At 44.6% G+C, this 11,670-nt stretch overlaps 1 protein-coding gene across 1 annotated transcript; it reads right to left on the minus strand.

The window, feature by feature from the left end:
- Positions 1 to 602: 602 nt before the first annotated feature.
- LOC133347259 (heat shock protein HSP 90-alpha-like) lies at positions 603 to 7,460 on the minus strand. Its single transcript, XM_061559376.1, is given in 11 exon segments — positions 603 to 997; positions 1,607 to 1,940; positions 2,542 to 2,810; positions 4,057 to 4,204; positions 4,555 to 4,745; positions 4,897 to 5,062; positions 5,359 to 5,679; positions 5,836 to 5,969; positions 6,398 to 6,764; positions 7,310 to 7,354; positions 7,356 to 7,460. Coding segments are annotated over 11 exon segments (2,163 nt in total). The 5' UTR covers positions 7,437 to 7,460; the 3' UTR covers positions 603 to 890.
- Positions 7,461 to 11,670: the final 4,210 nt, after the last annotated feature.

An 11,670-nucleotide genomic window follows, 5' to 3' on the forward strand; every position in this document is an offset into this window, starting at 1 on the left:
CATCTGATAGGACAGCGATGCCAACATTGACCATATCTGCACTTTGTAATCAAATTATTCAAAGCTTTAGCTTAGAAAAACAAAGGCTGTACACCTCATTCAAAGCGGTTTGGATATGCGACAAGGTAGGGCTATCCATGCTTTAAAATGATGCATGCAATGACATGCGTGCAGGCATAGGTGTGGTGGTACTTTGCAAAGGGGGATGAGTGGTGCAGTTATAAACCCAGCAATGAAAGTTTAATTACTAGTCACAGATAACATTGGTGGGCAGTGAAGTCTGGGCAAATCTCCAATCCAACCCACTTCACCCACCACCGTGGTTATATGCATGGTCAAACAACCCCAGGCATTCGTTCAGAAGTGGATTGACAATGTCTGCAAATAATTTTATTTGACTGTATATAGCGACAAGTGGCACACCTTTCAGAATGGCAAAAGCCTTCAATCAAATAACCAGTTTAAATGTCATCCAATTGTGAGAGGGCGACGACAATTGTTCCACGCTTAAATAAGTTTAAAATGTGAAATCTCAAACCACAATTGTCGTGTAGTTTTACCTTAACTTATCAGAACGCACAAAGACGACTCAAACAGCATAATCAGGGGGGCCTCCCAGAAGGGTGCAATGCTTTATTCAAGTTACCAAAAAAACCAAGATCATTGTATGTACTGCCAACAAAGAGGGTTTGACCCGAAACGTGCGCACAAGCAACACATCGGACAGAAGCCTGTATTTTAACTTTCACAGTGCAAAGAACACACAACTTTTAAACACGAAGTATGGGAACTCTGGATGCACGATCGCTTAAATGTGCACATTTATTTGAACCCTGCAACAAAGCAAGGTGTATACTATTGCTCCCCAAAAAATTGGTCACCAGGCGTTTTTAATCAACCTCTTCCATCCGGGAAGCATCCTCTCCTTCCAGTGGTGGCATCTCCTCAGTGACAGTTGGCGTGCTCTCATCTGGGATGGGTTCGTCATCATCAATGCCTACACAAGTCAAAAACGACAGAGCATGGAGGGTGTTAGTGCACGTTCGTGACCCTTAACTAGCAATGGGGTCGCACAGCAACAACAAATGATAATAGACTGGTGTCCAAGCACAAAAACACCGATCCTGCTCATAATTAACACTGCTTAACTAAACTATTTTAAAAGGACCAATGCCAAAAATGTGGGCAATTGACTTTATTCGAGAGTGTAAATTAGCAAACAGTATGGAGACAATACGCTTTAAAAATGTTAAGGGTAAGATTTAAAAAATGTTACTTATTTCAAACGATACACACTTTCCTTCAAGTTTAATGTGATATTTAACAATCAGTCGACCTCTGCATGAAGGCCAAATATGAATCGATGCATGCATCGTATCATTTATTAGGTTGATGTGCTTTCAACTGCCCAATAGACATTACATTTTGAGATTTGCTGCAATAGGCTCAAATGCCCACCTGCTGCTCCTATATTTCCCAGTTTTTTACATTTTCAATTTGAATCCACAAACCTGCGTCACAAAATATCATTAGAACCACTGCAGAGGTCAACTGACATCTTTTAAACGGGGGGGGGGGGGGGGGGGGGACTTTAAGACAAACTTACCGAGCCCCAGCTTGATCATGCGGTAGATGCGGTTGGAGTGCGTCTGGGGGTCATCGAGCGAGAAACCCGAAGACAGCAGCGCCGTCTCGAAGAGCAGAATGATGAGGTCCTTGACAGACTTGTCGTTCTTGTCTGCCTCCGCCTTCTGGCGCAGCGTCTCCACGATGGGGTGTTCTGGGTTGATCTCCAAGTGCTTCTTGGCGGCCATGTAGCCCATGGTGGACGAGTCACGAAGAGCCTGTGCCTTCATGATTCGCTCCATGTTGGCCGTCCAGCCGTAAGTGCTGGTCACGATGCAGCATGGAGAGGACACCAGCCGGTTGGAAACGGTCACCTAAAAACAATGAATTGCGAGACATTGTTGAGACAGCAAGTGGAACCCACCTCTTTGCAGTTACAAAAGCAACAACTTCAAGCAGTTCAAATGGAAATTCACAATTTATTAATTTTAGTGCTATGAAGCCTGGGTACAATAGACTTTACACAAGCTAACTCAAATATGGAAGTCAGATATTCAAAATTTCACTACACCATGTCTCCATTGTCAACTCGAGTTCATTCTTAAATTCAAACTCCATATCGATTGTTACATATAAATGCCTAAAAAAAATATTAGCATTTCCCTAGACCAGGGATTCGTAAAAAAAAAAAGTCCCTACCAATGTATAAAGATATTTTATACATGTGTGCAAATGCCCCACATGCCGAGAGGCTAACCCAAATTAGTCAGAACTCTAGATTACAAATGGATTTTGCAATTGCAATCATGCATAGGCTACTTGTAACCACCTAATTAGTTTTTTAAATGTAAGCAAAATTATAATCTTGGAAGAGGTACAGTTGTGGGTCGCAGAGACTGGACTTGGAGAAACGCTGCCCTAGACCAGACAACCCCTGTGTTGGGTATGATTAAACACCAGTTAGATAGACCTCACCTTCTCCACCTTCTTGTCCAGGATCTCCTTGACCACCTTGCAGAGGTTTTCGTACTTCGCTTTAGCCTCTTCCTGCTTCTTCTTCTCGTCCTCATCCTCAGGCAGTTCCAGCCCCTCCTTGGTGACCGAGACGAGCGTTTTGCCGTCAAACTCCTTGAGCTGCTGCACGCAGTACTCGTCGATGGGCTCTGTCATGTACACCACCTCTAGGCCCCGCTTGCGCACGCGCTCCACAAAGGCAGAGTTCGACACCTGCTCTTTGGACTCGCCTGTAAAAATGCAGGAACACATACATTAAATACACAAGACAAATTAATGTATATGCTTTACATATACATTGATTACATTTTTTCTAAAAGCCCTTTTGGTCAAATTGTCGAATTTAGGTCTCCACATGCCTTGTTGGTTATGGAAGTTGTTTATAATTTTAGTTTACCACGCTGGTCAGTGCGGGTTGAAGGGGGTGGGGTCAAAGACTGGTTCAGATATCACTCAACAGTGATGTCAACCGTCGCCAGGAATCGAGTTCAGATTGCCGGGTTCATAGCACAGTGCGCCAACCACTGCGCCACCTGCTCCCCCATATGTACCTAGTAAATAAAACAAATATTGACAGCCCTTTGTCAATCCACTTCTTAATGCAGGCCCCTCCGCATGTTGTGTTGATCATGCAAGTTGTTTTACCACGTTGATCAGTGTGATGTGAAGGGGTTGTTTCCATGACTGGTTTAAACTCGACACCACTAAAGTTGGTCATGGCCAGAAATCAAACTCGGGTGACCAACTACATAGTGCAGTGCACTAATCAACTGTTCATATCTGAACTTAACAGCCGATCCAAATCCCTCCCAAACTCCAGATAATACAAAATACAACCATCTTCCTCACCTGTTTAACAAGGCCACTTCAACCCAATACATCACACTTGCTACAAGGCTCCCAATGCAATCTTGGATAAAAAAAACACTAATCACTATAAAAGGTCCTTGACTCTCCCCTGCCCACCTCTCTCCTTTCAGCTCCACCTATATATACCCCATCACACTGTCGCCACCAAGGAATTGCCAAAGCTTAGTCAACTTTCACTTGGTGGAAGATGATTCCCCCCCCACACTACCTTCCAAAGCCATCTGTGCTGCCCCAGTTCATGACCTTTTATCATCTGCGCATGACACTAAAATATGTTCACGGCCCTGTAGTGGCTTGGTATGGAGGTGCATTTAGACGCTATACAAGTCCAAATTGTATGTAAACCCTGCAATTCATCACACGAGGGGGTGAACTGTGTGATGTGCAGTCATGTCAACAGAGCAATGACAAGGCAGACTGTAAATTGAAAGGCATCTTTCTCACTCACAAAGATCGGAACACAGCCTAGGTAAAATCACATACACAGGATTAACTATTTTTTTAGTGGCATCTTCCTTGAACCATAGAAAGAAAAACCACACTTCACAACAAAGTTTACTTTTGGTAACAGATGCCCTGAAGATCAATTTTGTCAAGCACACATACCAGTGATGTAGTAGATGTGCTTCTGGTTCTCCTTCATGCGCGACACGTACTCCTTGAGGGAGCACACATCCTCGCCCGTCACCGACGTGTGGTACCGCAGCATTTCGGAAAGACGCTTGCGATTCTGAGAGTCCTCATGGATTCCCAGCTGAAACAAAAATAACCACTCATTTTCAATTAACAGTATTCAATGGATACAGTACACCAGTAGTGTTGATTGCCAAGTTGAATGTAAATGAGATATTGGTTTCATGCATGTGATGATTACTCTATGTACTTAAAATCATGTAAGTTAGAAAAACATTAAATTATTCAAATCTATTCTTAAGCACAAGATACACATTTTATATGTTTATAATTTATTGTAATTCACATGCGAATATGTCTTTTGACCAACAGAACCAGGCAGACTATGACGAACAAAACCCAGAATCGATTCAACAGTTAAAACGTGACAACTCATTCTTACATTCCTCATTGAGGATTGTCATCACCCACCTTCATGTTCTTGGAAAATTGCTCGTAGAACTTCTTGTAGTTTTCTTTGTCTTCGGCAAGGCCTGTAAACAGCTCCATGCACTTCTTCACGATGTTCTTGCGGATGACCTTGAGAATCTTGCTCTGCTGGAGCATCTCTCGCGAGATGTTCAGGGGGAGGTCTTCCGAGTCCACCACACCTTTGATGAAGTCTAGAGAAAACAACCAAAAGATGTATATTGCTTATCCAATTCAATCACATGGCATATACAAACCGTGTGTTTTTTCTAAGAACTGTTTGGAAGCAGTAGCCTTCCCAAAACTTGATTTTAACACAGCAGTTGCCGATGTTGTTGTACTCACTGAGGTACTCAGGGATGAGGTCTTCGCAGTTGTCCATGATGAACACACGGCGCACGTACAGCTTGATGTTGTTCTTTTTCTTCTTGTTCTCAAAGAGGTCGAAGGGCGCACGGCGTGGCACGAAGAGCAGGGCCCGGAACTCTAGCTGGCCCTCCACGGAGAAGTGCTGCGGACAGAAAATTCAGATGCCATAAACAACTCAACTTTTACTAGGATGTACAACCTCGACAATACATCTAGATTACAAGAGGCCGTGTTTATACTGCGGCAATGGCTCACAAATGCTTGTAAACCTGGCCCATACCCAATTGACCAGGAAAGGAACATTTATTCAGTTTTTTGGTGCAAGACCTGCATAGCACGAATCTTACAAGCAATGCAAATTGCATTTTCATGTCTCTTGGAAATAACTCAAAGCTTATTCTTTTTTTAGCAGTGACAGCATCAGACTGCAATCAATACCTTGACAGCCAAGTGATCCTCCCAATCGTTGGTGAGACTCTTGTAGAATTCTCCATACTCCTCCTGCGAGATGTCGTCTGGATTGCGCGTCCACAGGGGCTTGGTCTTGTTGAGCTCCTCCTTGTCGATGTACTTCTCCTTGATCTTCTTTTTCTTCTTCTTGTCCTTGTCACCCTCCTTGTCGGCCTCGTCGTCCGAGCCAACATCCTCAATCTTGGGCTTGTCGTCCTCCGTCTCGGCCTCCTTTTCTTCTTCTTTCTTTTCCTCCTTCTCCTCTTCAGCCTCATCGTCACTCACCTCCTTGTCACGTTCCTTCTCGACCTGGACAATGGTACCACCACATCCATTAGTGAAGGTGCAAAATGCAAGGGCAACTATACAGATTCAGTAAACTATTTGCCTGTGATCACATGGCTATAAAGAAAAGCGTTCAGCTGCAGGAATTGTACAACCATGCTGCCAGCAGCGTGCACTTACAAAGAGGGTGATGGGATACCCGATGAACTGAGAGTGCTTCTTCACGATGTCTTTGACGCGCTTCTCCTCCAGGTACTCAGATTGGTCCTCCTTCAGGTGCAGCGTGATCTTAGTGCCTCTGCCAATGCTTTCACCTGTTCACAACGTAATGAGAGTAATACATTAACATGTGTATTCTTGCACCAGCAAGTGGAACACTCACTGCCGGGCGTGTAACAATTCGCTATTCTTCAAGTGCCTAAAATGTATAATCGTTCATGACTCAATTCGAGAATGTCATTTTTTGTCTCATTCAATTGTCTTCAAGGTAGAATGTGCATCGAATTTGCATAAAGCAAACTTTTACAAGAGTGCTCGGACGTTAAAGTATTGCGAGTAACCAAACCATGACACCTTTCCTGAACACGGGCAGTTCTACAAACACACGGTAGGCTTGGTCGCATCTCGTTATATGAAAGGGGCGCACATTTTTACATGGTCGGGGCAATGGGATGGCTACGGTACAAAAAAATGCAATTTAATTTACATTCAATTAAATTAGAAAAACAGACACACAACTCACCATTGTCAAGGCGCACCGTGAAGGAACCACCCGCGGATGACTCCCACAAGTACTGTTCGTCATCGTTGTGTTTGGTGACGACGGACACCCGTTCGGCGATCAGGTAGGCAGAGTAGAAGCCCACGCCGAACTGGCCAATCATGGAGATGTCGGCCCCCGCTTGCAGCGCCTCCATGAAGGCCTTGGTGCCCGACTTGGCGATGGTGCCCAAGTTGTTGATGAGATCAGCCTTGGTCATGCCGATGCCCGTGTCGCTGATGGTGAGGGTACGCTCATTTCTGTTGGGGATCACGTCGATCTTGAGCTCCTTGCCAGAGTCCATTTTGCTGGGGTCTGTCAGACTCTCATAGCGGATCTTATCCAGAGCCTAGCATGTAAAAAAAAACAGTGCACAGGATTGGAACACAAACAATCCAAAAGCTTGTACATGCATATTAATAGATTAAAATACAAAATAACCATGTAATAATTTGAAAGGGAAGTGTGATTTACCACCAAAAAAATGTAGGTAAACAATTCAAAAGGCATTTATGGACCATTTTCCAAAATACCAACTGGGCGAAGATTGTTAAATGCTGCTGGGTTGCTTGATGGTTAAGGGCAAGAGCTCTCCACAATATGGGGCACAATTAGCCTCCTATTGTAGCACCAAAACAATTGAATGCCTTCTAATTAAAATGGTAACTAAACGCAAGCAAATGTCATAACATCTGCAGGTAAAATTCTACCAATGTAACTGGTCTGTAACATCAGAACTCACGACCCAATAGCATTCTGCCCTCCAGTAGTGTACTTGCATAGGCCTAAAATTTACGTTTTCATGCTATCAAAACTAGCCAAAAGGTTTAAGTGTACCTCTGTACCATCGCTCTAGCTTCCTCAGCTAACATAGGAAATGTTGGTAGAACTCACATCGGAGCTGTTGGAGATGAGCTCCCTAAGGAAGATTTCCTTGTTGGAAGTAGAAGGTGTTAATGATGAGGGACATCAACTGGGCGATCTCCGCCTGGAAGGCGAAGGTTTCAGTCTCTTCATCCATGGTCGGGCCAGTTGTTTCTCCAGGCATCTGTTGTATGGGGAGGGAAAAGACACGATGTTATTTGGACATGTGCCGGAGGGGATTCTAATCACGTGACATCAAAAATGTTTAAGTGTCCTGACCCAGCAGGTCCCAACAATACAACCCACAATAACACAAACCAAGGGAAAAATAATTCAACTGATCATTATCCGGGCATGATGGTGCAGGCCTGTAATACAGTGCACGTTGGAAAGGATGGTGGACCAAGCAGAATTGTAAAAATCCTAAAAATTACCAAGCTATATCGTAACCATGAGATGGCTAGTACATCAATTGAATCCTGTGTAGACCTGCACTTATATATGTATGGTGGGGTTTCTTCGGTTACGCTGGCTTTCCCTCTCCCAAGGAAAAAAAGCAGGCTGTACTCAAAATGTTGGGACATTTCCCTGAAAAAAAATAAAAGCTATAAAAGGAGTTACCTGCCATATACCACCAACACCGTTCCTCTACTCATGCAGGCAGTTGCTAACATGTACACCGTTGCATAATAGCATCCATAAACCTTCTACAGCCAACTCACCCCACCATACGATTTGGCTCAACGTCTGAAATACGCACCACAAAAATAACGTCCTGCAAAACCTCGAATTAGCTGAGCAACCAATTTTTCCTGTAATGTATAAAGGAGGGGAAAATCTGCAGTGGCACACACGGGGGCGTTGTTGTGTGACGTAGTCCTGTTGATTCGGCTTGGAGGCAAGTGACGAATCGAGCCGCTCATCATTAAGCATGCGCCACACTTCCTCTTTAACCACACGGCACTGCCGCCCCCCACCCTCCATTTAGCCGATTATTCATTCCTTTTAGGCATCACACAACAGCCGTCCAAAGACCCAGCCCATTTCACGAGTAATCCATTATCCCTCCTGACGAACATATTACCATCATGCGCGTCTGACAAGACGCGGATGCCACATTTCATGGCTTACATCCCGCCCAGTAAGGTCCGAACGCCCCTTTAATAATGTAGTTAGGAAATAATCCGGTTAGGAAATCCCATCTCTATTACTTTACACGGTGTATTATTTAGTTTAACTGAACGGACTGCATACCCATGGAAAAGACTTCACACTAATGGAACTGCACACAGTAAAACGTTGCGTGTGATCAAACCAATTGTTGCGAACACCACACGTGGTTAAATGATGCGCATTAACTCATTAATACGCCACTTTGCTGCGGATTGAAGGCTCCGTTTGGCCATCATATAAGTGGTAGTCGCTGCTGCTCAAGTTGTATCCACCAATGTACAAGGGGCGCGGGCTGAATGGCGCATTGCAGCAGACGCCCCTTGTAACCAAACCACGTTTTCACGCTCCTTTGTTCACAGAGGCCTCTTCCCACCCCCCTCCCTTGGGCTAGAGACAACAGCGGCGGCGGGCGTGACACTTTCGCCAGAAAAGAATACACATTTATGAAGGGAGAAAAAAATCCCGTAAGACTTGCGTTTAAAGTAAATATATAATAACCATTAGCACAGTGACCCGCTTCGCGTCGAATCCATTTTACGGGGCGACTCTTCCGCGGATTGTCCGGCTCTTTAAAAACGTACGGGGGTATTATTTCTGAAATGTGTTTATTTTTAGTTGGGCTATAAGTATGTCAACCGGGTTTAAGGCCCGTAACCGAAATGAAAATAATATCCACCCCTCTTTTTCTTAATTAAACGTTAATTAAAAACCACGAAGTCACGCGCACGTTTTTACTCGTTCGAATCGACTTCGCCACGCGTGGGACCCGAGATGGCTGCGGGTCAGGTTGGTGTCAAAGTCACCGACTTAACAAATACATTTTGTAAAAAAAACTACACATTGTATGCAGAGAAGATCGATTCATTTAGACGTCCACATTGATTATTACATTTTGACGCAGTGGTTGTCCAATTTGCGAATTCTCAGTCAAAACCAAACGGCAAGTGCCGTCAATTGTCACAACACACAATCGACCAGGGGGATGTTTGCAATTCAGAGTTTTATCTTAAGTCAATTAACGTGGGGAGGAAACAAAAGCTAATCCCGTGCCACAGGCGGAAGCACGGATTTAACCAGAGCCCCCACGTGCGCGCACACGAGGAGCGCATTCCAACTCGCATAAACTCCCCAATTAAAACCACACGCGTCGTCGAACACACAAACACGCTCACATCATCTACACGACCTAACTAACGTCCCAATCCTTAAACGACATTTCTACCTCGTTCATTTGTCAAGCCGCACAACCGCGTGCCGTCACAAGGCCGCTAACACGCGGCGCCGCGTCAACAGCAAAGACGAAAAAACTATTTTAAAAAAATCAACAATTCGACGTCAACCCGCGATTACGTTACGAATAAAGACACAAATGAACGAGTCGAGTCCTCGGTAAAAACAAAAGCGAGCGTGTCGCTGGATGCGAAAGGCGAACGCCGTCAGGGGCCTCCTCACCTTGAGAGGCGTTGTGGACACCGCGGGCGGGAAAAGCGCAGAGGAAGAGACGAAGCCGCGCGCGCGCTTCTCATGGGCCGCGTACCGCCGTGTATCCCTCCGCCAAAGATCCAGCAGGACCGCAAGAAACGCGCGTTCGTCGCAAACCCACGCGGCTGTTTAATTCGCGCTCAAGGGACGGTACCTTCGGCGTCTTCGGTTTTCGAAAATCGGCGATTTTTCCCTCGCGTGGAACGCAAAGAAGCCGGGGGTTATTTCTCGTCGGCGGAGGGAGACTGCGGGAGGAGAGTGGGCTTTTCTAGAAGGTTCTCGAAGACACCCACCCGCTTTGCACTGGAAGTAGTTCTCGCCCCCCACCCTCTCCCCATCCTCCTCCTCCCGCGTGGCTGTTGGCCCCGCCCACTCCATACTTGGCCACATCCGCATCCGCTCCCCCATCCGACCAATCAGAATTTGGCATCGGCGTCGGAAGCTGAATTTGTGCTGCATCATTCAAGCCGTGGTGGGTGCCAAAAATCCACTGCTGGATGAAGGCCACCTCACTTTAATTACAACAACAACAACAAGAGTTTACGCGGAAGTCTAAATTCAGTCACTCTTAAGAGCTACGTTGTGTATCTGGTTTTTTGGGGGGGGAGGGAAGAAACATATCCATTCTGCTCATCAATTGATGCACTGTGACAAAGAGTGTAAATTAAATATTGGTATTGTGGGTGTACGTGACCCTTGCCATAGCAATGTGGAATTTACAACACTGGGCTTTTGGCTGTAAACATCAATAGAGCACAGCCTCCGCGTTCGTTTGAGTAAATACCATTTTACCACTACATACAACAATATGTAAATACAGTATAAAACAAATGCCTCCATTGTTATAGTATGCATTCGTACTGGTTGACTCAGCCTTAAATTTATTTTCAGCTCAAACCCTCCTGCAGGTCTACGTGGGATTTATCTGATTCAGCCCAATATTCATCCCCTGGGTTCTGATGGCTTGAAAATCTTTTCAAAGCCTGCAAAAGCTATTCATAATGGCACTGCAGTATTTGGTATTCATTTATTTCTAGAATCTGATAGAATACAAGTGATGGATGACAGAAAAAAATTGATTCTAAATCCAGCTTATGGTCTTATGAGAGCAGTTTATGTGCAGGAGTGAGATGGTTTGTGGCATTATTGGACCATGAGTGTGTGGCTTTCAATCCCGTGTGGGTAACCCATGGCTGATGTCATTGTTTACGAGATCTTATTTAGGACATGGACGAAGCTAACATTAAGATATTGGCTTCAGATAATAGTGGTACTATAGATGCATAAAGTACCACAATTAAAATGTTCTCCCTTTAAAAACACAAAAAAAACACCGGTGAAGCGGTGACGCAGTGGCTACAAACCCAGCCACCTGTGTTAGATTCCTGGCTCCGGCTAACATCAGTGGTGAACAATCCCCCCTTTGCCAGTCCGCCCTGTGATCAGCACGAAGTATGGTTATCAACCCATCTGACCAACATGGCGTGGAGAGACATTCATCCAGCAGTTTATTGACAATGGTTTCTCAAACACAAAAGCTAAATTAAATTAAACTAATATTCCACTAAATCATTTTTTTCTATAGTTTACAGGTTCTAAAGTGTATTCCCAGTTATCCGTGACAGCACCCAACAACAAATATAAATACTCTTTGTTTTTTTCGGTAAAGTCACGTAGGTAAAACAATAAAATAAAATAAATGAAAACAACTAAATGAAATTACGACGTTTCGGAGG

This window comes from Lethenteron reissneri, chromosome 25 (assembly GCF_015708825.2).
Source record: "Lethenteron reissneri isolate LAM-NWPU_2019-01 chromosome 25, ASM1570882v1, whole genome shotgun sequence".
NCBI lineage: Eukaryota > Metazoa > Chordata > Hyperoartia > Petromyzontiformes > Petromyzontidae > Lethenteron > Lethenteron reissneri.